Genomic DNA, 27,571 nt, shown 5'->3' with positions numbered 1-27,571 from the left:
CTTCTTTGTTTAGCCACATTGGGTTTTTCCTATTTCTAGTCCTTTTATTCCCACAAGGTATAAACCGCTTACACTGCCTATTTAGGATGTTCTTAAACATTTCCCATTTATTATCTGTATTCTCATTTCTGAGGATATTGTCCCAGTCTACCAGATTAAGGGCATCTCTAAGCTGTTCAAACTTTGCCTTCCTAAAGTTCAATGTTTTTGTGACTCCCTGACAAGTCCCCCTAGTGAAAGACAGGTGAAACTGCACAATATTGTGGTCGCTATTTCCTAAATGCCCAACCACCTGCAGATTTGTTATTCTGTCAGGTCTATTAGATAGTATTAGGTCTAAAAGTGCTGCTCCTCTGGTTGGATTCTGCACCAATTGTGAAAGATAATTTTTCTTGGTTATTAGCAGAAACCTGTTGCCTTTATGGGTTTCACAGGTTTCTGTTTCCCAGTTAATATCCGGGTAGTTAAAGTCCCCCATAACCAGGACCTCATTATGGGTTGCAGCTTCATCTATCTGCTTTAGAAGTAGACTTTCCATGCTTTCTGTTATATTTGGGGGTTTGTAACAGACCCCAATGAGAATTTTGTTACCATTTTTCCCTCCATGAATTTCAACCCATATGGACTCGACATCCTCATTCCCTTCGCTAATATCCTCCCTTAAAGTGGACTTTAGACAAGACTTTACATAGAGACAAACCCCTCCTCCTCTCCGATTTTTACGATCCTTTCTAAACAGACTGTAACCCTGTAAGTTAACTGCCCAGTCATAGCTTTCATCTAACCATGTCTCGGTTATTCCCACTATGTCAAAGTTACCTGTAGATATTTCTGCTTCTAGTTCTTCCATCTTGTTTGTCAGGCTTCTGGCGTTTGCGAGCATGCAGTTTAGAGGATTTTGTTTTGTTCCAATCTCCTCACTGTGGATTGTTTTAGAAATGTTCTTACCTCCCTTCTGAGTATGTTTTCCTGGGTCGTCTTTGTTCGAGTCTAATGTTTTTCTTCCCGTCCCCTCTTCTTCTAGTTTAACGCCCTCCTGATGAGTGTAGCGAGTCTTCTGGCGAATGTGTGTTTCCCAGGTTTGTTGAGGTGTAGTCCGTCTCTGGCGAGGAGTCCATCATACCAGTAATTCACACCGTGGTCCAGGAATCCAAATCCTTGTTGTCTGCACCATCGTCTTAGCCAGTTGTTTGCATCAAGGATCCTGTTCCATCTCCTGGTGCCATGCCCGTCTACTGGAAGGATAGAAGAAAAAACTACCTGTGCATCCAGTTCCTTTACTTTCTTCCCCAACTCTTCAAAGTCCTTGCAGATTGTCGGTAGGTCCTTCCTTGCCGTGTCATTGGTGCCAACATGTATCAGAAGAAATGGGTGGACGTCCTTGGAGCTGAAGAGCTTTGGTATCCTATCGGTCACATCCTTGATCATCGCACCTGGAAGGCAGCATACTTCTCTTGCAGTTATGTCCGGTCTGCAGATGGCTGCTTCGGTGCCTCTCAGTAGTGAGTCTCCCACCACCACCACTCTTCGTTGCTTCTTGGCTGTACTTTTTGCTGTCACTTGTTGCTGTGTGCCCTTTTCTTTTTTGCTTGCTGGTATTGCTTCATTCTTAGGTTAACAATATCGTTATGTGTGAAGGTACCTTTACATACATCAAATGGCATATTATTCAAATACAGGACAGGGCAAAAGTACATATCATGACAGACGTTTTTATTGGTAACATTTTTGGGCACGTGACATTTTTTGATCGCTTTTTATTCCGATTTTTGTGAGGCAGAATGACTAAAAACCAGCTATTCATGAATTTATTTTTTTTTGGGGGGGGGCATTTATACCATTCCACGTTTGGTAAAATTGACGAAGTAGTTTTATTCTTCGGGTTAGTACGATTACAGCGATACCTCATTTACATAATTTTTTCATGTTTGGCGCTTTTATACGATAAAAACTATTTTATAGAAAAAATAATTATTTTTGCATCATAGTAACATAGTAACATAGTAACATAGTTAGTAAGGCCGAAAAAAGACATTTGTCCATCCAGTTCAGCCGATATTCCATCATAATAAATACCCAGATCTACGTCCTTCTACAGAACCTAATAATTGTATGATACAATATTGTTCTGCTCCAGGAAGACATCCAGGCCTCTCTTGAACCCCTCGACTGAGTTCGCCATCACCACCTCCTCAGGCAAGCAATTCCAGATTCTCACTGCCCTAACAGTAAAGAATCCTCTTCTATGTTGGTGGAAAAACCTTCTCTCCTCCAGACGCAAAGAATGCCCCCTTGTGCCCGTCACCTTCCTTGGTATAAACAGATCCTCAGCGAGATATTTGTATTGTCCCCTTATATACTTATACATGGTTATTAGATCGCCCCTCAGTCGTCTTTTTTCTAGACTAAATAATCCTAATTTCGCTAATCTATCTGGGTATTGTAGTTCTCCCATCCCCTTTATTAATTTTGTTGCCCTCCTTTGTACTCTCTCTAGTTCCATTATATCCTTCCTGAGCACCGGTGCCCAAAACTGGACACAGTACTCCATGTGCGGTCTAACTAGGGATTTGTACAGAGGCAGTATAATGCTCTCATCGTGTGTATCCAGACCTCTTTTAATGCACCCCATGATCCTGTTTGCCTTGGCAGCTGCTGCCTGGCACTGGCTGCTCCAGGTAAGTTTATCATTAACTAGGATCCCCAAGTCCTTCTCCCTGTCAGATTTACCCAGTGGTTTCCCGTTCAGTGTGTAATGGTGATATTGATTCCCTCTTCCCATGTGTATAACCTTACATTTATCATTGTTAAACCTCATCTGCCACCTTTCAGCCCAAGTTTCCAACTTATCCAGATCCATCTGTAGCAGAATACTATCTTCTCTTGTATTAACTGCTTTACATAGTTTTGTATCATCTGCAAATATCGATATTTTACTGTGTAAACCTTCTACCAGATCATTAATGAATATGTTGAAGAGAACAGGTCCCAATACTGACCCCTGCGGTACCCCACTGGTCACAGCAACCCAGTTAGAGACTATACCATTTATAACCACTCTCTGCTTTCTATCACTAAGCCAGTTACTAACCCATTTACACACATTTTCCCCCAGACCAAGCATTCTCATTTTGTGTACCAACCTCTTGTGCGGCACGGTATCAAACGCTTTGGAAAAATCGAGATATACCACGTCCAATGACTCACCGTGGTCCAGTCTATAGCTTACCTCTTCATAAAAACTGATTAGATTGGTTTGACAGGAGCGATTTCTCATAAACCCATGCTGATATGGAGTTAAACAGTTATTCTCATTGAGATAATCCAGAATAACATCCCTCAGAAACCCTTCAAATATTTTACCAACAATAGAGGTTAGACTTACTGGCCTATAATTTCCAGGTTCACTTTTAGAGCCCTTTTTGAATATTGGCACCACATTTGCTATGCGCCAGTCCTGCGGAACAGACCCTGTCGCTATAGAGTCACTAAAAATAAGAAATAATGGTTTATCTATTACATTACTTAGTTCTCTTAGTACTCGTGGGTGTATGCCATCCGGACCCGGAGATTTATCTATTTTAATCTTATTTAGCCGGTTTCGCACCTCTTCTTGGGTTAGATTGGTGACCCTTAATATAGGGTTTTCATTGTTTCTTGGGATTTCACCTAGCATTTCATTTTCCACCGTGAATACCGTGGAGAAGAAGGTGTTTAATATGTTAGCTTTTTCCTCGTCATCTACAACCATTCTTTCCTCACTATTTTTTAAGGGGCCTACATTTTCAGTTGACGGGATTTTCAGCATCGCTTTATTCTGAGGACTGTAACTTTTTACTTTTTTGCTGATGATGCTGTATGGCGGCTCGTTTTTTGCGGGACAAGATGCCATTTTCAGCGGTACCATGGTTATTTATATCCGTTTTTTTGATTGCGTGTTATTCCACTTTTTGTTGGGTGGTATGATAATAAAGCGTTGTTTTTTGCCTCTTTTTTTTTTTTTTTTTTTACGGCGTTCACTGAAGGGGTTTATTAGTGGGACAGTTTTATAGGTCGGGTCGTTACGGACGTGGCGATACTAAATATGTGCACTTTTATTGTTTTTTTTCTATTTAGATAAAGAAATGTATTTATGGGAACAATATATATATATATTTTTTCTTTATTTAGGAATTTAAAAAAAAATTTTTTTTTTACACATTTAAATTTTTTTTTTTTTTTAAGTTTTTTACTTTGTCCCAGGGGGGACATCACTGTATATTGACAGATCGCTGATCTGACACTTTGCAGAGCACTGTGTCAGATCAGCGATCTGACATGCAGGGCTCCTGGCTTACCAGCGCCTGCTCTGAGCAGGCACTTGGTAAGCCACCTCCCTGCAGGACCCGGAAGTAGCCCCGTGGCCATTTTGGATCCGGGGCCTGCAGGGAGGAGATGCTCGGTACAAGGTGAGCACATTGCCTTGTACCGATCCCTGCGCGATGCTTCCCTGTACCGCCGGAACACTGTGATCATGTTTGATCGCAGTGTGCCGGGGGTTAATGTGCCGGGAGCGGTCCGTGACCGCTCCTAGCACATAGTGCCGGATGTCAGCTGTGGTAGTCAGCTGACACCGGCCGCGCTCCCCTCGTGAGCGCGACCGATCGCATATGATGTACTATCCCGTCACTGGGAATTAAGTCCCAGGTCACCTTGACAGGATGTACGTCATATGGGATTAAGGGGTTAAAGTGTTTTGCTGCGGCTCAGCAGGAGGACTGGACTTCATTCTTACATCTTACTCAGGTCGCTTTCAACAGTCAGATTAATCAGTGCACTGTCGCCTTCTTTTTCTAAATGATGGTTTTCATTCCCAATTTGTGAATTTTCTAAGATAAGTTCTGAATGTCATGGGGTGGAGGTCGCCAAACAGAAACATGAGGATGTTACTTAATTACCGTATATACTCGAGTATAAACCGAGATTTTCAGCCCATTTTATAGGCTGAAAATGCCCCTCTCGGCTTATACTCAAGTCATTGTCCCAGGGGGTCGGCGGGGCGGCAGCTGTCCATCATACTCACCTACTCCTTGTGCATCTCTGCACGTCCTTGCTTCTCCAACGCCCGCAGCTCTTCCTGTGTTCAGTGGTCACATGGTACCGCTCATTAAAGTAATGAATATGAACCCGACTCCACTCCCATGGGGGTGGAGCGCATATTCATTACTTTAATGAGTTGTGATCACTGAACACAGGAACAAGCTGCCAGCGCCAGAGACCATCTCTCAGTGAGAAGCTGCTAGGGACAGTGCCGGGAGCAGGTGAATGTAACGGGAGAGGGTGAGCATTCTGATATTCACCTGTCCCCGCTGGACTGTGTCTTCTGCGTTTTTTGGCTGTGACGTTCAGGTCAGAGGGCGCGATGACGTGTTTAGTGTGCACGCCGCCCTCTGCCTAAACAGTCACTGCAGAGGATGCGGAAGACAGCGCAGCGGTGGAATGGGGACAGGTGAATATCGCAAGTGCCGGTGTCCCCGCCTGCTCAGGACAAGAGGTGAGTATGTCATTTTTTTTTTATCGCACTTGCATTGTATGGGGCAAATGTTTCTATGGAGCTTTTTGTACAGAGTTCAAAATATGAGAGGTGGTAGAAGGGTAAGGGGAGAGATGGCTTCTGAGAGGTGGCATATCACAGAGGGGGTGATGGCATATGGAGGGGGGAGATCTCATGTGAGAGATGGCATATGATGGGGAAATGGCTTATGAGAGGGGGAGGAGATGGCATATGGAGGGGGAGATCTCATGTGTGAGATGACATATGTGAGGAGCTGGCCACTTACTAAAGACTATTGGACAAATGGACATAGAGTGGCATCCACAGCTCTATGGGATGCAGACTTTTTCCAGCACTGAGCACCATTTACATTGGTATTATTTAATTTTATTAGATATTTGCTCTCTGTGTTTTATTAGTGATTTTCTTGCTCGTCAGTTCAGCCTCAGGAATCAATGTTTTCATTCAGTGACAGCAAGCAGAGGCAGACATGCAGGCTGGATCTTATGGATGCCTAAAGGTACTGTCACACTAGACGATATCGCTAGCGATCCGTGACGTTGCAGCGTCCTCGCTAGCGATATCGTCCAGTGTGACAGGCAGCAGCGATCAGGCCCCTGCTGGGAGATCGCTGGTCGGGGAAGAAAGTCCAGAACTTTATTTCGTCGCTGGACTCCCCGTAGACATCGCTGAATCGGCGTGTGTGACACCGATTCAGCGATGTCTTCACTGGTAACTAGGGTAAACATCGGGTAACTAAGCGCAGGGCCGCGCTTAGTAACCCGATGTTTACCCTGGTTACCAGCGTAAAAAAACAAACAGTACATACTTACATTCAGCTGTCTGTCCCTTGCCCTCTGGTTCCTGCACTGACTGCTGGCCGTAAAGTGAAAGCAGAGCACAGCCACAGCGGTGAGTCACCGCTGTGTGACTCACCGCTGTGCTGTGCTTTCACTTTCACTTTACGGCCAGCAGTCAGTGCAGGAACCAGACGGCAAGGGACAGACAGCTGAATGTAAGTATGTACTGTTTGTTTTTATACGCTGGTAACCAGGGTAAACATCGGGTTACTAAGCGCGGCCCTGCGCTTAGTTACCCGATGTTTACCCTGGTTACCGGGGACCTCGGGATCGTTGGTCGCTGGAGAGCGGTCTGTGTGACCGCTCTCCAGCGACCAAACAGCGACGCTGCAGCGATCCGGATCGTTGTCGGTATCGCTGCAGCGTCGCTAAGTGTGACGGTACCTTAAGGCCAGGCAGGAGATTGCTAAAGGTATAGCAATCATTCTATTAATCTCATCTGTATCTCAAGGTCTCAAGCCATTGTTGTGTCAGCAGTTAGGCCCATTATGTGGATTGGGATAGTAGACCCAGGATAGCCATCACCACAGGGGGTCTCACATGCAGACTCAGATGATGGGTTTACGGAATATACTTCATTATTTTGAGCTAAAAGCAAATGTTTAAGTAGGAGGGAGAATAAGAAGCCAAATGTTTAGTGAGGAGTTGTTGGAATGACGTGAACAGGATCAAGGCTGAGGTGGATGGATGGCCTATGGAGTCTTGGAAATTGGTTGCTGGCTGTGCTAGACCCCCTGCTATGATTGAGGGATCTGTTGTTTGGATTTCACAAACTTTCTTAAGGATTGCTGGTCCTGGATACATGGACGTCGGTTGTGTTATTTGCAGGGTGGATTTGATTTAAATCTAACTGATTTAAATCACGATTTAAATCATGATTTAAATCACTAGTCAGTAAGGCTTGATTTAAATCAGTGATTTAAATCAAAGTTTCTACCTAAACTAGTTCTTGCTACTTTAACATGCAAGTAGATGAAGATTTTTAGAATCACTTTTTATATTACTTTTTTCTCCCCAGGTTAATGGGTTAATCATTCATATTTGGACACCACTGTTCTGTTGTACTTAGGAAGGAGAAAAATAATCCTGACCTTAATAACAATTTAAATAGATTTATTCAACTGAAACAATAACAACATTACAGCATAAGTTATTTGCTTAAACAAACATCCATGTTTGTTAACTAATTTGGCTAAACAAAATATATATATATTTTAAGAAACTTAGACTGTCAGCCCAGCCGACACATGAAAAACTTAAATACTACTGTCCCTGCTGTCCTCTGTAGCTCACTTGTCGTCATCTTCATCATCATCTTCTTCTTTGTTCCTATTCATAATCTGGAAAAGAAAAACAAGCTTTCCTGCTTTATTGGGTCCCAACCGATTTCTCAACTTAGAATGAATGAGTCCAAAGGAAGAGAATATTCTTTCAACACCTGCAGAAGAAGCTACTGCTGTTAAAAGTGAAATCATTACTTGAACAGTCTCTAAATCCAAGCGCTTAAGTGACTTCCACCAGTTTACTGGTGTGACCTTCCTTAACCCCTTAATCCCATATGACGTACTATCCCGTCCAGGTGACCTGGGACTTAATTCCCAGTGACGGGATAGTACGTCATATGCGATCGGCCGCGCTCACGGGGGGAGCGCGGCCGATCGCGGCCGGGTGTCAGCTGCCTATCGCAGCTGACATCCGGCACTATGTGCCAGGAGCGGTCACGGACCGCTCCCGGCACATTAACCCCCGGCACACCGCGATCAAAGATGATCGCGATTTGCCGGCGGTGCAGGGAAGCATCGCGCAGGGAGGGGGCTGAATGCGTGCTTCCCTGAGGCGATCGGTACACGGTGATGTGCTCACCGTGTACCGAACGTCTTCTCCCTGCAGTCCCCGGATCCAAAATGGCCGCCGGGCTGCATCCGGGTCCTGCAGGGAGCACTTCCGGGTCAGGATCAGGCTGCAGCTGTAGCTCAAATCCTGTCCGGCTGTATGTCAGATCACCGATCTGACAGAGTGCTGTGCACACTGTCAGATCGGTGATCTGTGATGTCCCCCCCTGGGACAAAGTGAAAAAGTAAAAAAACAAATTTCCACACGTGTAAAAAAAAATAAAAAAAAAATTTCCTAAATAAAGAAGAAAAAATATATATATTATTCCCATAAATACATTTCTTTATCTAAAAAAAAAACAAAAAAACAATAAAAGTACACATATTTAGTATCGCCGCGTCCGTAACGACCCGACCTATAAAACTGGCCCACTAGTTAACCCCTTCAGTGAACACCGTAAGAAAAAAAAAAAAAAACGAGCCAAAAAACAACGCTTTATTATCATAACGCTGAACAAAAAGTGGAATAACACGTGATCAAAAAGATGGATATAAATAACCATGGTATCTCTGAAAACGTCATCTTGTCCCGCAAAAAACGAGCCGCCATATAGCATCATAACCAAAAAAATAAAAAAGTTATAGTCCTCAGAATAAAGCGATGCCAAAATAATTATTTTTTCTATAAAATAGCTTTTATCGTATAAAAGCTCCAAAACATAAAAAAAAAGATATAAATGAGGTATCGCTGTAATTGTACTGACCCGAAGAATAAAACTGCTTCATCAATTTTACCAAACGTGGAACGGTATAAACGCCTCCCCCAAAAGAAATTCATGAATAGCTGGTTTTTGGTCATTCTGCCTCACAAAAAATCGGAATAAAAAGCGATCAAAAACTGTCACGTGTCCGAAAATGTAACCGATAAAAATGTCAACTCGTCCCGCAAAAAACAAGACCTCACATGACTCTGTGGACCAAAATATGGAAAAATTATAGGTCTCAAAATGTGGAGATGCAAAAACTTTTTTGCTATAAAAAGTGTCATTTAGTGTGTGACGGCTGCCAATCATAAAAATCCGATATAAAAAAACGCTATAAAAGTAAATCAAACCCCCCTTCATCACCCCCTTAGTTAGGCTAGGTTCACATTGCGTTAATGGGTTAACGCTAACGGACAGCGTTGCACGGCGAAAATGTCACAATTAACGCCGTGCAACGGGTCCGTTAGCACACCCATTGACAGCAATGTGATTTTCGGGTGTAGCGCATCGCTAGAGCGTGCCATTTTCGGCTCACGCTAGCAAGGTGCCGTTCTTTTGTGGCGCGCCTCGGACGCTGCTTGCAGCGTCCGCGGCGCGCCCGAGGTCCGATCCCCGATCTTCCAGAGCGGGGACGTTAACGCGACCACTAAACACGACACCTAAAAAGACATTGCGTTAGCGCAATCCGCTAGCGCTAAACGGATTTCCCTAACGCAATGTGAACCTAGCCTTAGGGAAAAATAATAAAATTTAAAAAAAATGTATTTATTTCCATTTTCCCATTAGGGTTAGGGCTAGGGTTAGGGCTAGGGTTAGGGTTTGGATTACATTTACGGTTGGGATTAGGGTTGGGATTAGAATTTGGGGTGTGTCAGGGTTAGGTGTGTGGTTAGGGTTACAGTTGGGATTAGGGTTAGGGGTGTGTCTGGGTTAGAGGTGTGGTTAGGGTTACAGTTGGGATTAGGGTTAGGGGTGCGTTTGGATTAGGGTTTCAGTTATAATTGGGGGGTTTCCACTGTCTAGGCACATCAGGGGCTCTCCAAATGCGACATGGCGTCCGATCTCAATTCCAGCCAATTCTGCATTGAAAAAGTAAAACAGTGCTCCTTCACTTCCGAGCTCTCCCGTGCGCCCAAACAGGGGTTTACCCCAACATATGGGGTATCATCGTACTCGAGACAAATTGGACAACAATTTTTGGGTCCAAGTTCTCTTGTTATCCTTGGGAAAATAAAAATTTGGGGGGCTAAAAATCATTTTTGTGGGAAAAAAAAAGGATTTTTTATTTTCACGGCTCTGCGTTGTAAACTGTAGTGAAACACTAGGGGGTTCAAAGTTTATTCTGTTACCCTTGTAAAAATACAAAGCTGGGGGCCAAAAAATCATTTTTGTGAAAAAAAAAAGAATTTTTATTTTCACGGCTCTGCGTTATAAACTGTAGTGAAACACTTAGGGGTTCAAAGTTCTCACAACACATCTAGATAAGTTCCTTGGGAGGTCTAGTTTCTAATATGGGGTCACTTGTGGGGGGTTTGTACTGTTTGGGTACATCAGGGGCTCTGCAAATGCAACGTGACTCCTGCAGACCAATCCATCTAAGTCTGCATTCCAAATGGCGCTCCTTCCCTTCCGAGCTCTGCCATGCGCCCAAACAGTGGTTCCCCCCCACATATTGGGTATCAGCGTACTCAGGACAAATTGGACAACAACTTTTGGGGTCCAATTTATTCTGTTACCCTTGTAAAAATACAAAGCTGGGGGCCAAAAAATCATTTTTGTGAAAAAAAAAAAGAATTTTTATTTTCACGGCTCTGCGTTATAAACTGTAGTGAAACACTTGGAGGTTCAAAGCTCTCAAAACACATCTAGATAAGTTCCTTAGGGGGTCTAGTTTCCAAAATGGTGTCACTTGTGGGGGGTTTTAATGTTTAGGCACATCAGGGGCTCTCCAAACCAACATGGCGTCCCATCTTAATTCCAGTCAATTTTGCATTGAAAAGTCAAATGGCGCTCCTTCCCTTCCGAGCTCTGCTATGCGCCCAAAAAGTGGTTTACCCCCACATATGGGGTATCGTCGCACTCAGGACAAATTGCACAACAACTTTTGTGGTCTAATTTCTTCTCTTACCCTTGGGAAAATAAAAAATTGGGGGCGAAAAGATCATTTTTGTGAAAAAATATGATTTTTTATTTTTACGGCTCTGCATTATAAACTTCTGTGAAGCACTTGTTGGGTCAAAGTGCTCACCACACATCTAGATAAGTTCCTTAGGGGGTCTACTTTTCAAAATGGTGTCACTTGTGAGGGGTTCCAATGTTTAGGCACATCAGGGGCTCTCCAAACGCAACATGGCGTCCCATCTCAATTCCAGTCAATTTTGCATTGAAAAGTCAAATGGCGCTCCTTTCCTTCCGAGCTCTGTCATGCGCCCAAACAGTGGTTTACCCCCACATATGGGGTATCAGCGTACTCAGGACAAATTGCACAACAACTTTTGTGGTCTAATTTCTTCTCTTACCCTTGGGAAAATAAAAAATTGGTGGCAAAAAGATCATTTTTGTGAAAAAATATGATTTTTTATTTTTACGGCTCTGCATTATAAACTTCTGTGAAGCACTTGTTGGGTCAAAGTGCTCACCACACCTCTAGATAAGTTCCTTAAGGGGTCTACTTTCCAAAATGGTGTCACTTGTGGGGATTTCAATGTTTAGGCACATCAGGGGCTCTCCAAACGCAACATGGCATCTCATCTCAATTCCAGTCAATTTTGCATTGAAAAGTAAAATGGCGCTCCTTCCCTTCCGAGCTCTGCCATACGCCCAAACAATGGTTTACACCCATATATGGGGTATCAGCGTACTCAGGACAAATTGGACAATAATTTTTGAGGTCCAATTTCTTCTCTTACTTTTGGGAAAATAAAAAATTGGGGGCGAAAAGATCATTTTTGTGAAAAAATATGATTTTTTATTTTTACGGCTCTGCATTATAAACTTCTGTGAAGCAATTGGTGGGTCAAAGTGGTCACCACACATCTAGATAAGTTCCTTAGGGTGTCTACTTTCCAAAATGGTGTCACTTGTGGGGGGTTTCAATGTTTAGGCACATGAGGGGCTCTCCAAATGCAACATGGCGTCCCATCTCAATTCCTGTCAATTTTGCATTGAAAAGTCAAATGGCGCTCCTTTCCTTCCGAGCTTTGCCATGCGCCCAAACAGTGGTTTACCCCCACATATGGGGTATCAGCGTACTCAGTACAGATTGTACAACAACGTTTGGCATCCATTTTATCCTATTACCCTTGGTAAAATAAAACAAATTGGAGCTGAAATAAATTTTGTGTGAAAAAAAGTTAAATATTAATTTTTATTTTAACATTCCAAAAATTCCTGTGAAACCCCTGAAGGGTTAATAAACTTCTTGAATGTGGTTTTGAGCACCTTGAGGGGTGCAGTTTTTAGAATGGTGTCACACTTGGGTATTTTCTATCATATAGACCCCTCAAAATGACTTCAAATGAGATGTGGTCCCTAAAAAAAAATGGTGTTGTAAAAATGAGAAATTGCTGGTCAACTTTTAATCCTTATAACTCCCTAACAAAAAAAATTTTGGTTCCAAAATTGTGCTGATGTAAAGTAGACATGTGGGAAATGTTACTTATTAAGTATTTTGCATGACATATCTCTGTGATTTAAGGGCATAAAAATTTAAAGTTGGAAAATTGCGAAATTTTCTAAATTTTCGCCAAATTTCCGTTTTTTTCACAAATAAACGCAAGTTATATCGAAGAAATGTTACCACTAAAATGAAGTACAATATGTCACGAGAAAACAGTGTCAGAATCGCCAAGATCCGTTGAAGCGTTCCAGAGTTATAACCTCATAAAGGGACAGTGGTCAGAATTGTAAAAATTGGCCCGGTCATTAACGTGCAAACCACCCTCGGGGCTTAAGGGGTTAAAATATCTTCAGCAAACATATATTTCTTGAATGGTTCCCCCTTAGCTCTGAAGTTTATTATAGTTGGCATTAAAGATGGATGATTGCTGGATACCCATGTCATAGCTAACTCCTCTTCCTCAGCACTTAGGTTTTGACCCTGATATTGGATATTGACAATATTTGCCAAAAAATGAGCTGGAGTCAGTGCTTGTCCCATTCGTTTGTTTACTGCTTGTAATTTAATTCTGTCCATGTGTAGTTCTGTTTTTAAATGTTCACTCAGTTCCTTCCAAATTTCAACAGCATCCGCAATAAAACAGCTATTTTTCTGTATTTTGTTTAAAGCTTGAGAGATGGGTTTCAGGAAGCTCAGCATATGTTCAACATTTCTCTTAAGCCCAATGTTGAGGATTTTGGCCGTGACAGTGCCATCTATTTTATCTCGATTTTCTTCACAAAGTGTCATCAGAATAGGCCAGTTTTTGATATACTGCTCAAAACAGTCCACCACAGAGTTCCATCTAACATCTTGTGGGAGCGTTAGCTTGGTTCCACCCATCCTTTTCAGAGCTGCTGCAGCAAAATGATTATTATGGAAGTATTTAGCAATTTCAACAACATTAGCCTTTATTTCTGGAACACTTAAGTCTTTGGCTAAGAGGTGCAGCAAATGAGCACTGCAACCATATGTTATTAGCAGCTTTGTATTCCCTCCCTGCTCTTCTAAATCTCTTCTCATCTTGGATACGTTTGCAGAATTGTCAGTGACCAAACTGCATACTAGACATTTGAATTTTTGTTCACATGTCGTTATAGCTTTTACTGCCACTTCTTGTAAGTATTCTACTGTGTGTGCATTTCCTGACGTATCAGTTGTTTGTGCAAGGAAGACTTTACCTTCTTCTGTTGTTATGCAAGCACATACAATAGGATCACTGTGGACATTACTCCACCCATCAATACTTAGGTTAACAATTTTACCCTCCAGAGCTGTTGCACATTGCTCCATTTCTCTGTCATACACTTGATCCAGCAGTTTCCCTGCAACATCAGCTCTGCTGGGTGGACTGTATCCTGGTCTCAGTGACTGAACCATATTAATGAAATGTGGGTTCTCAGTCAGACGGAAAGAAGAGTTCGTTGCATAAATAAACTGGGCAATTTTGTCATCAATCAACTCTTTTTCTAATCTGCTAGTTCTTATCACAAACCTATCTATGGTGGTTCCAGGAGGTAAAGGTTTTTTCTTCCTTTTGGGTGATGGTGATATGTGGCTGTGGGTGTCTGATGATGATGCTGCTGCTAATGAAGCACTATCCTGGATGGATAACTATGAAACTGTAGAACAGGATGATGGTGATCTTGGAGGTGGATAGTTTCCAGAATCCATGAATTCCCTTAAACAAAAAAAGTCAATGCTGTTATTTTATTGTTTATACAATTTCTGCTTATTGTACACAACACATCACTGCCCCTGCCCCAAAAGGAATATTTGTTTTTCTTCATAACTGTACCAAATGACAGTAACATGAAGTAATAATAAGAAATATAATTTTTCTCACACATGACAGTTCAGTCTTTAGAAATAGGATTCAATAAAAATGTTTACCAACCTGAAGATCCTGCCTGTTCAGAAGTGTTTCTTTGGTCATCTTCCTCACCGCACTTCTCATGATGTTGCCTCATTCGCGCCACCAGGCCTTGCATCTCTTTGTTGCATCGCTTGCATTTTGCACGCATGCCTGCCTTACCGATAGGCGAAGGAGCTTCATTAAAATATTCCCAAACTGGGTCTCTTTTACGGCCTGCTGCCATTATAAGGAAAGAATGTAATAAACCTCAGATCGTACACACAAACAGATCCAGACTTGTCTGTCTGTGGCTATGCTGCAGTATTGTGCTCAAAGTTTCACTTTCATTTTCTTGTCTGCTTGCCCTTCCTCCTCCTCACACTTGGATTCACATTCTTCTTGTGTTGTGCAGATCTATTCCACTCCAAACAATCAGAAACATATTGTCTAACTTCTTGGACTTGGCACTGAAGGGGTTGATTCTGTATTCATAGGTTTGTAGAACAATAGGATTAAGGTCTTTTTCTCAACTCTGTTCATGTTGTAACATTTTTGCCGTGAAGAAGAGGCTGGGACCTCTGCGGAGTCAAATTCAGTTTTGAGAACTGCGTAAGTAAAGCGAGCGTCTGTGATAATATAGGAGAGAAACTGCCCACTAATCCTACAGAAACCTCTGGAAGAGCATGGCATTGTGAATGTTACACATATACAGCCTTTATTCTACTGAGTTAAACAACTCAGCTTTATCTCATGATGGAAGAACCTTTGGATGGTAAAATATTTTCCTCAAAAAGCAGTTTATTGAAAAAAATCCGATTTAAATAAAAAAAAATCCGATTTAAATAAAAAAAATCCGATTTTTTTGATTTTTAAAAAAAAAAACATTGATTTTTATCCACCCTGGTTATTTGTCATCTCGAGGAGCCTAGACTGTGACTGCACACTATAATGGTGAGAAATACGAAATCTGTGGGCCAACTAAAAGTTGTGAGACAGTGAGTATCGCCTGGTATGGAGGCAATGGGACTATCGGCCCCGGGGAGGGACTCTTGTGGTCTGGGGACAATGTATTTCGGCCATCTACCTGGATTTGTTGTACACGTCATGTCAGCTAGTAGGAGTCACAGGTCATGTCATTTATGAATGAGGTTCACATCACATCATTTTGGGCTCGCTCGCAGGAGTAGCCATATTGGCCGAGTTCAATCTCATAAAAAGAGGAATTGCACTTGGACCAATGTTATTCAAGGAGGCATTGGCAAACTGTGTATTATTTCTAAGCTGTCTCCGGCATGAGAAAAATTTCTCAGCATGTTACAATTTCACTATGAAAACTTTACTGTGCGTGAAAAATACAGTAAGCGGACCTTCAGTATGAGCTGCTGGTTAAAAAAAATCAAATTGTACACGGACATCAGACAAATAAAAATTTTTTTTACCACAGTGAAAATCGCAGAACTAATTATTCATCCTTTGGTACAAGTGCTATAATGTAAGTCCTTCTTTTTTGAAAACAAGCATGCATTCATTTTACTATGGGATCACCTTACACAATAGAACTTGTGTCCACTATGAAGTTATCCCAATTTACAAGTCTAAAAACAAAAATGTCACAGACCCGTAAAGAAGCACGCATTCACACCGGTCACATTCTGATAGTTATATTACACATTTTTCCTCACTATACGGACATCAGATACTTGCCCGCTTATGTGATGGCTTGTGTCTGACATTTGTGAAACGCTAAGGAGAAAAAGTATACAGAAGAACAGAAAGCAAAAAGAGCAAAAGAGCTTTTTGGGATTTTGGGGGATAATTCAATTATTTTATTGAATAATTTCAAAAATCAAATATGTTAATTTTTTTTTTTATAGAGAAGTTTTGTACAGCGAGTTTCAGGAGATGAGCCGAGCGTTTCAAGATCCGAAAAGCATATCGTCTCTCCAGCCCCAAAAATGAAGAACAGCACAAAGAAGCTGAGGTTGTTCCCGATGTAGAGAAATGATGGAGCTGTGGACAATGTATTCGGCTGTCAACTGCAGAGGAGTGCGCTTGCTGTAGAGATATTCATAGTTTGATAGAGGGGGATTGTGAGCTCACCATGCCATGTCATCCGATGTTGAGATCTGTGTGTCCGGTGCCAATCCTGCTGGGGACCTTCAGCCAAAGATTCAAGGACAAGAGGAAATGAGCGGCACATCCGTCCAACAATAGGTAAAAATCATTTCATGCTTTATTCAAGATTCATTAAAAACATGGAATCCAATATATATATATATATATATATATATATATATATATATATATATATATATATATATATATATATATATATATAAAACCTGATGCGTTTCTGGTGTCGTAGCATCCTTAGTCACCGGATATGGCAGGATATTCTGAATGAACTATTAAATAGCTCTAAGCCAATTACAACATAGGTGGAAAATCATTGTGAAGCATGAAGCACAGGAGTGACCACAGGCTACATAGATCCATCATGGTAATAAGGCTAATTTACAGGAGGACTCAGTATAATAAACGAACATTATACAAAAAGCCATCATATACCAATGTCTGTAAAAATACTGCGATATTCTGATGACTCCCAACAAACTCCAGCTGCCATAGTGTTACACAAATTATACTAGTTCACAGTAAAACAATCTATAGTCCAGCATTATGTACATACTGACTAACAAGGAACTCCTCACAGCCTGGATACACATTAATCACATAAATGTAGACACGTCCATTGAATTTGATCATGACAAAGAAAAATCCTTCCACAGAACAACGAAGCACAAAATACCACGTATGAGGGGGATTGTGATTGGCCGGCTGTGATTTATGTTGTGTGAATACGGGGTTAAGCTCGAGAGCGGCACTGTCACATGGTCTGGCGGGAGACGGTCACATGAAATGTGTGCACCAATTTTATTAAACTTATAATAAAACACCATTTACATTGTTCGATAGCAAAAAGATCACAGTGTGCAGACAAATGGAACCAAAGGAATATTGGACTCATACATGAATTGTATAGGAACCATATAGATACCATGTATAGGGATTTGTTTATGAAGTAGCCATGTATACGGATTTCATTACATCATAAATTATTGTGCCATATTCATGAGATCAGACAAATTATAATCCCAGATATAAAAGCTGCCTACTGATTGTACAACCATAGTGTGTGGTAGAATAGATGCACGTCTATAAAACCATTTTTGTTCGACTGGTGCCCTCCAGGATTTAACTGATGCAGTTGAGAAATATATATCTATATATTGAGTATACAGTATATTCGTCTGGCCGGTGTGAATTCGCCAAAAGGGATAGCATCCATGTTATGTTTAGGGTGTCAACTACTAGAAAGGATTGTATTGCCTGCAATGTCTTTGCTAAAAAGTATTGTGCCAACCTTATTGCTTGATGGTATACCTGGAAGCATAAGGTCTAAAAAAAAGGGAACTGAGATATTTGGTTTGTCAGCTGTGAACCGTAAAGTGTAATACTTGGTGATGATGTACTGAAGAAACTGAGGAACAATTGATGTCACCTGTCCACACTATGAGAAGTTTGCCCACATTGCATCCATACCATGCTATGTGAGAAAAGAAAGTTACTGATGGTTAATATAAAATGTTCCTCCCATACGGTGGAAAGTGTTCAGACCCCTTTAAATGTTTCACTTTTTGTTTCATTGCAGAAATTTGGTAAATTCAAAACAGTAAATTTTTTTCTCATTAATGTACTCTGCACCCTATCTTGACTGAAAAAAGCAGAAATGTAGAAATTTTTGCAAATTTATTAAAAAAGAAAAACTGAAATATCACATGGTCATAAGTATTCAGACCCTTTGCTCAGTAGTGAGTAGAAGCAACCTTTTGAGCTAGTACAGCCATGAGTCTTCTTGGGAATGATGCAACAAGTTTTTCACATTTGGATTTGGGGATCCTCAGCCATTCTTCTTTGCAGAATCTCTCCAGTTCCATCAGGTTTGATGGTGAACATTGGTGAAAAGCCATTTTCAGGTCTCTCCAGAGATGCTCAATTGGGTTTAGGTCAGGGCTCTGGCTGGGCCAGTCAAGAATGGTCACAGAGTTGTTCTGAAGCCACTTTTTTTTTATTTTAGCTATGTGCTTAGGGTCATTGGTTCGCTGGAAGGTGAACCTTCAGACATATATCTCTATACTTGGATGCATTCACGTTCCCTTCAATTGCAACCAGTCATCCTGTCCCTGCAGCTGAAAAACACCCCCATAGCATGATGCTGCCACCACCATGTTTCACTGTTGGGATTGTATTGGGCACACATACCAGTTATAATTTTTACCAAAAAGGTCTATCTTCATTTCATCAGACCAGAACATCTTATTTCTCATAGCCTGGGAGTCCTTCTTGTGTTTTGTTTTTTTTTTTTTTTTTTTTAGCAAACTCATTGCAGGCTTTCATATGTCTTGCAATGAGGAGAAGTTTCCATCAGGCCACTCTGCCGTAAAGGCCCAACTGGTGGAGGGCTGCAGTGATAGTTGACTTTGTGGAACTTTCTCCCGTCTCCCTACTGCATCTCTGGAGCTCAGCCACAGTGATCTTGGGATTCTTTACCTCTCTCACCAAGGGCTTTCTCCCATGATTGCTCAATTTGGCTGGACGGACAGGTCTAAGAAGACTTCTGGTCCCAAACTTTTTCCATTTAAGGATTATGGAGGCCACTGTGCTCTTAGGAACCTTGACTACTGCAGAAATTCTATTGTAACCGTGGACAGATCTGTGCCGTGCCACAATTCTGCCTCTGAGCACTTTGGCCAGTTCCTTTGACCTCATGATTCTCATTTGATCTGATATGCACTGTGAGCTGTCAGGTCTTATATAGACAGGCCTTTGCAAATTAAGTCCTATCAGTTTAATTAAACACAGTTGGACTCCAATAAAGGAATAGAACCATCTCAAGGAGGATCACAAGGAAATGGACAGCATGTGACTTAAATATGAGTGTCTGAGCAAAGAGTCTGAATAGTTATGACCATGTGATATTTCAGTTTATCTTTTTTATTAAATTTGCAAAAATTTCTACATTTCTGGGTTTTTTTTTTCAGTCAAGATTGGGAGCAGAGTGCACATTAACGTGAAAAAAAAAACCTTTTTAGAATTTACCAAATGGCTGCTTTGAAGCAAAGTGAAAAAATAAAGGGGTCTGAATACTTTCCATACTCACTGTATATATTTATATGATCAATATAATCTATATTTATGTGATCAATGTGATTTCAGACAATGAGGAATTCCTTGTTAGGCTGGAGTCACACTTAATGTGTGAAAAATCAGTCCAAGTCTCCCTGCCGAGAGTCGCAGGAGTGTAATGCGAGTGTCTTGCGAGTGCATTCTGATTACTCACACCTAGCATCCGATTGACATCCGAATGCAGTGTGATTGCTATCCGATTGCATTTCGATTTTAACATGAGCTTTTACATACAGCAATTCTCTGTAATTTACACATCGCTTTCAAAGGAAATATTCTTCAAAACACAGATAGATAGATAGAATAGAAGCCGGCAATTAATCTGCCGCGTACAGTATAATCACAGAGTGGCAGGTTAGGATAGAATAGATATATACATATAGAATACATAGATATATAGATGTCAGTGACACACATATATATGTATTTATATTGCATAGATACTGTAGATAGAAGTAAACCTGGTAATTCATCTTCCGGGTTCTGTAATATCACTGCCGGAGCCGACAGGATAGAAGAGATGGATTACATACAGTAAATACAAATAGAATAGAAAGATATATAGATGTCAGTTGCAAATACAATTACACAGTGTGTGTGTGCAAATTACTGTACATGAATTTAATAAAAGAATATTTTTTGAAAATAAATGGCATGGGCTCCGACACAGTTTTCGTAACTAGGAAAGGGCTGATGTTTATAGCCTGGGAAGAGGGTAATATCTATGAAGCGTCCCAGGCTGTTAATATCAGCTCACAACTGTATACTTACCTTTACTGGCTATTAAAATGGGAGACCCCCCAAAAAATGATGTGGGGCCCCCTATATTTAATAACCAGCTAAAGCTATGCAGACAGCTGCGGGCTGATATTATTAGCCTAGGAAGGGACTATGGATATTACCCCTCACCAGGCTAAAAACATCAGCTTTCAGCCACCCCAGAAGTGGCACTTCCTTAACATGCGCCAATCATGGCACTTAGCCTCGCTCTTCTCACTTGCCCTGTAGCGATGGCAAGTGGGGTAATAGTTAGGGGGAATGATGTCACCTTTGTATTGTCTGGTGACATCAAGCCCCATGGTTAGTAATGAAGAGGCGTCAATAAGACACCCCATTACTAACCCCATAGTCATATTGTAAGAAAACACAGACACTCAGAAAAAGTCCTTTAATTGAAAGAAAGACACATACTCTTTTAACCCGTTAGCGACCGCCGATACGCCTTTTAACGGTGGCCGCTAAGGGTACTTAAACCACAGCGCCGTTAATTAACGGCGCAGTGGAAAAAGTGTATAGCGCCCCCCAGAGTCGGATTTTCTCCGGGGTCTCGGCTGCCGGGGGTAGCCGAGACCCCAGAGAACATGATTCGGGGGGGTTTTAACCGACCCCGCATTTGCGATCGCCGGTAATTAACCGTTTACCGGCGATCGCAAAAAAAAAAAAAAACGCGATCTCTTTTTCATTTCTCTGTCCTCCGATGTGATCGCACATCGGAGGACAGAGAAAACGGGTCCCAGGTAGCACCCCAATACTCACCTATCTCCCCCGATGCTCCTCGTGTCTCACGGTGGGCGCCGCCATCTTCAAAATGGCGGGCGCATGCGCAGTGCGCCCGCCGGCCGGCACCGGGAGAATCTTTGGGGTCTCGGCTGCCGGGGGTAGCCGAGACCCCAAAGAACATGATCAGGGCCGGTTTTACCGACCCCTGTTTTGCGATCGCCGGTAATTAACTGTTTACCGGCGACCGCAAAAAAAAAAAAAAAGTAAAGTGTAATTCTCTGTCCTCTGATGTGATCGCACATCAGAGGACAGAGAAATAGGGGGATTCGGGGACCCTAGCATACTCACCTGTGTCCCTGGATCCTCCTGCTGCTCCTCCTGGCTGCCGGGGAAAAGAAAATGGCGAGCGCATGCGCAGTGCGCCCGCCATCTGTCTCCATCTGCTGGCCGGCAGGAGAACAGCAGTTGGGGCTAAAATTAGGGTTAGGGGTAGGGTTAGGGCTAGGGTTAGGGCTAGGGTTAGGGTTAAGGCTAGAGGTAGGGTTAGGGGTAGGGCTAGGGTTAGGGCTAGGGTTAGGGCTAGGGTTAGGGCTAGGGCTAAATTTAGGGTTAGGGTTGGGGCTAAATTTAGGGTTAGGCTTCTTTCACACTTACGTCGGTACGGGGCCGTCGCAATGCGTCGGCCCGACATACCGACGGACGTTGTGAAAATTGTGCACAACGTGGGCAGCGGATGTAGTTTTTCAACGCAGCCGCTGCCCAATCTATGTCCTGGAGAGGAGGGGGCGGAGTTACGGCAACTCATGCGCGGTCAGAAATGGCGGATGCGACGTACAAAAAAAAGTTTCATTGGACTTTTTTTGTGCCGACGGTCCGCCAAAACACAACTGATTCAGTGCACGACGGCCGCGAGGTGTGGCCATCCGTCACGATCCGTCGGCAATACAAGTCTATGGGCAAAAAACGCATCCTGCAGGCACATTTGCAGGATCCGTTTCTTGTCCAAAACTACGGATTGCGACGGATGCCAAACGACGCAAGTGTGAAAGTAGCCTTAGGGCTAGGGTTAGGGTTGGGGCTAAAGTTAGGGCTAGGGTTGGGGCTAAAGTTAGAGTTAGAGTTGGGATTAGGGTTAGGGTTTGGATTAGGGTTGGTATTAGGGTTAGGGTTGGCATTAGGATTACGCTTGGGATTAAGGTTAGGTTTGGGATTAGGGTTAAGGTTAGGGTTGTGATTAGGGGTGTATTGGGATTAGGGTTAGGTTTGAGGTTAGGGTTGAGATTAGGATTAGGGGTGTGTTGGATTTAGGGTTTTGATTAGGGTTATGGTTAGGGTTGACATTAGGGTTGTTTTGGGGTAAGGGTTGTGATTATCGTTAGGGTTAGTGATTAGGATTATGGATCAGGTTGGGATTAGGGTTAGGGGTGTGTTGGAGTTGGGTTGGAGCTAGAATTGGGGGGGTTTCCACTGTTTAGGTACATCAGGGGGTCTCCAAACACGACAGCCAATTTTGCGCTCAAAAAGTCAAATGGTGCTCCCTCCCTTCTGAGCTCTGCCGTGCGCCCAAACAGTGGGTTACCCCCACATATGGGGCATCAGCGTACTCGGGATAAATTGGACAACAACTTCTGGGGTCCAATTTCTCTTGTTACCCTTGTGAAAATAAAAACTTGGGGGCTACAAAATCTTTTTTGTGGAAAAATATATATATATTTTTTTTATGACTCTGCATTCTAAACTTCTGTGAAGCACTTGGGCATTCAAAGTTCTCACCACACATCTATATAAGTTCCTTGGGGGGTCTAGTTTCCAAAACGGGGTCACTTGTGGGGGGTTACTACTGTTTAGGTACATCAGGGGCTCTGCAAACGCAACATAACGCCCACAGACCATTCTATCAAAGTCTGCATTCCAAAACGGCGCTCCTTCCCTTCCGAGCTCTGCCGTGCTCCCAAACAGTGGTTTACCCCACATATGGCGCATCAGCGTACTCGGGATAAATTGGACAACAACTATTGCAGTCCAATTTCTCCTGTTACCTTTGTGAAAATAAAAACTTGGGGGCTACAATATCTTTTTTGTGAAAAAAAAATATTTTTTATTTTCACGACTCTGCATTCTAAACTTTTGTGAAGCACTTGGGCATTCAAAGTACTCACCACACATCTAGATAAGTTCCTTGGGGGGTCTAGTTTCCAAAATGGGGTCACTTGTGGGGGGTTACTACTATTTAGGTACATCAGGGGCTCTGCAATCGCAACATAATGCCCACAGACCATTCTATCAAAGTCTGCATTCCAAAACGGCGCTCCTTCCTTCCGAGCTCTGCCGTGCGCCTAAACAGTGGTTTACCCCCACATATGGGGTACCAGCATACTCAGGACAAATTGGACAACAACTTTTGGGGTCCAATTTTTCTTGTTACCCTTGTGAAAATAAAAACTTGGGGGCTAAAAAATATTTTTTGTGGAAAAAAAAAATATTTTTTATTTTCACGACTCTGCATTATAAACTTCTGTGAAGTACTTGGGCATTCAAAGTTCTCACCACACATCTAGATAAGTTCCATGGGGGGTCTAGTTTCCAAAATGGGGTCACTTGTGGGGGATTTCTACTGTTTAGGCACATCAGGCGCTCTCCAAACGCGACATGGCGTCCGATCTTAATTCCAGCCAATTCTACATTGAAAAAGTAAAACGGCACTCTTTCTCTTCCAAGCTCTGCGGTGCGCCCAAACAGTGGTTTACCCCCACATATTGGGTATCAACGTACTCAGGAGAAATTGCACAACAACTTTAGTCGTCTAATTTCTCCTGTTACTCTTGTGAAAATAAAAATTTGTGGGCAAAAAGATCATATTTGTGAAAAAATGCGATTATTTTTTTTCACGGCTCTACGTTATAAACTTCTGTGAAGCACTTGGGGGTTCAAAGTGCTCACCACATATCTAGATAAGTTCCTTAAGGGGTCTAGTTTCCAAAATGGTGTCACTTGTGGGGAGTTTCCACTGTTTAGGCACATCAGGGGCTCTCTAAACGTGACATGGCGTCCCATCTCAATTCCAGCCAATTCTGCATTGAAAAAGTCAAACGGCGCTCCTTCACTTCTAAGTTCTGCGGTGCGTCCAAAAAGTGGTTTACCCCCACATATGGGGTATTGGCGTATTCAGGAGAAATTGCATAACAAAATTTATGGTTACATTTCTGTTTTTACACATGTGAAAATAAAAAAAATGGTTCTAAATTAAGATGTTTGCAAAAAAAAGTTAAATGTTCATTTTTTCCTTCCACATTGTTTCAGTTCCTGTGAGGCACATAAAGGGTTAATAAACTTCTTGAATGTGGTTTTGAGAACCTTGAGGGGTGTAGTTTTTAGAATGGTGTCACACTTCGTTATTTTCTATCATATAGACCCCTCAAAATGACTTCAAATGTGATGTGGTCCCTAAAAAAAAATGGTGTTGTAAAAATGAGAAATTGCTGGTCAACTTTTAACCCTTATAACTCCCTAACAAAAAAAAATTTTGTTTCCAAAATTGTGCTGATGTAAAGTAGACATGTGGGAAATGTTATTTATTAACTATTTTTCGTGACATATCTCTCTGATTTAAGGGCATAAAAATACAAAGTTTGAAAATTGCAAAATTTTAAAAATTTTCGCCATATTTCCGTTTTTTTCATAAATAATCGCAAGTAATATCGAAGAAATGTTACCACTAACATGAAGTACAATATGTCACAAAAAACAATCTCAGAATCAGCAGGATCCGTTGAAGCATTCCAGAGTTATAACCTCATAAAGTGACAGTGGTCAGAATTGCAAAAATTGGCCCGGTCATTAAGTACCAAATTGGCTCTGTCACTAAGGGGTTAATATTCTTGATTAAACCATACTTACAACCTCGCCCATTCCCCTGATGCCATTGTCATCTGCAAAAGAGGTAAAAAAAAAAAACAATAAAGTTCCTCACCTGTCCACAGAGATGTTTTTAATCCATTAGTCCCATCACAGGTTCAGCTCTGCTAAATCTAGATGGCAGGCCAATATAAGCAGGAAAAAGTATTCTCTCATGGGTGGGTTCTCTGGTGTATAACAAAATCTGATTTCTGGTTAAAACATTTCCCACATTCTGAACAGGAAAAAGTCTTCTCCCCTGTGTGAGTTCTCTGGTGGCTAACAAGAACCGATTTATAGCTAAAACATTTCCCACATTTTGAACAGGAAAAAGGCCTTTCCCCTGTGTGAGTTCTGTGGTGGTTAACAAGATTTGATTTACGTGTAAAACATTCCCCACATTCTGAACAGGAAAAAGGTTTCTCTCCTGTGTGAGTTCTGTGGTGGCTATTAAGAGCAGATTTCCGGTTAAAACATTTCCCACATTCTGAACAGGAAAAAGGCTTCTTCCCTGTGTGAGCTCTCTGGTGCTGAACAAAATGTGATTTACGTGCAAAACTTTTCCCACATTCTGAACATGAAAAAGGTTTTTCCCCTGTGTGAGCTCTCTGGTGGTTAACAAAATCTGATTTACGTGCAAAACATTTCCCACATTCTGAACATGGAAAAGGTTTATCCCCTGTGTGAGTGCTCTGGTGGTTAACAAAACATGATTTACGTGCAAAACATTTCCCACATTCTGAACAGGAAAAAGGTTTCTCCCCTGTGTGAGTTCTCTGGTGGATATCAAGAACCGATTTCCAGTTAAAACATTTCCCACATTCCGAACAGGAAAAAGGCTTCTCCCCTGTGTGAATTCTCTTGTGGATATCAAGAACGGATTTCCAGATAAAACATTTCCCACATTCTGAACAGGAAAAAGGCTTCTCCCCTGTGTGAATTCTCTTGTGGATATAAAGAACGGATTTCCAATTAAAACATTTCCCACATTCTGAACAGGTAAAAGGCTTCTCCACTGTGTGAGTTCTCTGGTGATTAAGAAAATGTGATTTCAGTGTAAAATATTTCCCACATTCTGAACATGAAAATAACTTCTTTGCTTTAGGATCATTTTGTTTTTTAAAGCCACTTTTGGGACTTTGATTTTCCTTAGTAGTCGGTAATGAATCAAAAGATGGGACCTGTTTCACAGGATCAGATGACAGTTCTTTGCGGTGAATGGATGATTGTATATCTGGAGTAATAGCAATCACTTTAGTTGTATCTTGTAGGATCTCAAGATCATCAGATTTAAAAACTGAAGATATCAGCTGTCCCTCTGATTTCCTGGTACAGTCATCTGCTAAGATAAAAACACAATTATTTTGTAATAAAATATCCCTGTGTTTTATATTTTTAAACATTTCTAATTAAACTGTCCATAAAAATTAGGCAACTATGTAAAAAACTTTAATTATTTACCAATACAATGACAGTTCACATTCTAATAGAAACCCTTATTGGATGAACAAGTAGAGCATAGCGTTCAACTGTTTGTTCATTCTGAGTCCCAAATATTGAATAAAAAGAAACCAATCAATGTTATGTAGGCGAAAATAATACAAATTCTCATCTCACAAAAAACAAGTCCCCACTCAGGTCAATCATCTGTCAATGGAAAAACAGAGGTTCCCACACTATTAGTGGCTCAAAGGCTGTTGAAAAGCAACAAGGTTTCTATGAACCAATGCAGCAAAATTCCTCTCACTTCTGTTCTGAATCTTGCAGTGTGGCCAAACAACATTTATTATCCCTGTATTTAGCAATGTTATAGTGAGAACAATCCACTTCATTTACAGTGTGTGTCTCTTGGAGCACAATCTGGGCACTATGTGTTGGGTAATAAAATGACAAATGTCCAAATGTTTTCACTCTCCAACATTATTATTATAGCGCCATTTATTCCATAGCACTTTACATGTGAGGAGGGGTATACATAATAAAAACAAGTATAATAATCTTAAACAATGCAAGTCACGACTGGTACACTAGGAGAGAGGACCCTGCCCTTGAGGGCTAACAATCTACAAGGAATGGGTGAGGATACAATAGGTAAGGGTAGAGCTAGTCGTGCAGCGGTTTGGTCGATCGGTGGTTACTGCAGGTAGTAGGCTTGTCGGAAGAGGTAGGTCTTCATGTTCTTTTTGAAGGTTATCATGGTAGGCGAGAGTCTGATATTTTGTGGTAGAGAGTTCCAGAGTAGGGGTGATGCGCGAGAGAAATGTTGAATGCTATTTTGGGAAGAGGAGATGAGAGGGGAGTAGAGAAGGAGATCTTGTGAGGATCGGTGGTTGCGTGCAGGTAAGTTCCGGGAGACGAGGTCACAGATGTATGGAGGAGACAGGTTGTGGATGGCTTTGTATGTCATGGTTAGGGTTTTGTACTGGAG

General features: G+C 41.8%; 1 protein-coding gene across 3 annotated transcripts in view; it reads right to left on the bottom strand.

Annotated features, from left to right (window-relative positions):
- Positions 1-16,314: 16,314 nt before the first annotated feature.
- The window catches only part of LOC138663512 (gastrula zinc finger protein XlCGF26.1-like), a 34,146-nt gene continuing 22,889 nt past the window's right edge, over positions 16,315-27,571 (bottom strand). The window contains exons 6-7 of one of the 3 annotated variants that reach the window (XM_069749752.1): positions 25,220-26,485; positions 16,315-16,659 (exon numbers count right to left, since the gene is read on the bottom strand). In XM_069749752.1, coding sequence (XP_069605853.1) covers positions 25,317-26,485 — 1,169 coding nt within the window. In that variant the 3' untranslated portion in view covers positions 16,315-16,659; positions 25,220-25,316. Of the gene's footprint in view, positions 16,660-24,815; positions 26,486-27,571 lie in introns of those variants that run through there. The other 2 variants (XM_069749754.1, XM_069749753.1) reach the window with 2 other exon arrangements.

This window comes from Ranitomeya imitator, chromosome 2 (assembly GCF_032444005.1).
Source record: "Ranitomeya imitator isolate aRanImi1 chromosome 2, aRanImi1.pri, whole genome shotgun sequence".
Taxonomy (NCBI): domain Eukaryota; kingdom Metazoa; phylum Chordata; class Amphibia; order Anura; family Dendrobatidae; genus Ranitomeya; species Ranitomeya imitator.
Note: the sequence above shows the minus strand (reverse complement) of the source record. Positions and strands in the feature narration are given on the sequence as shown.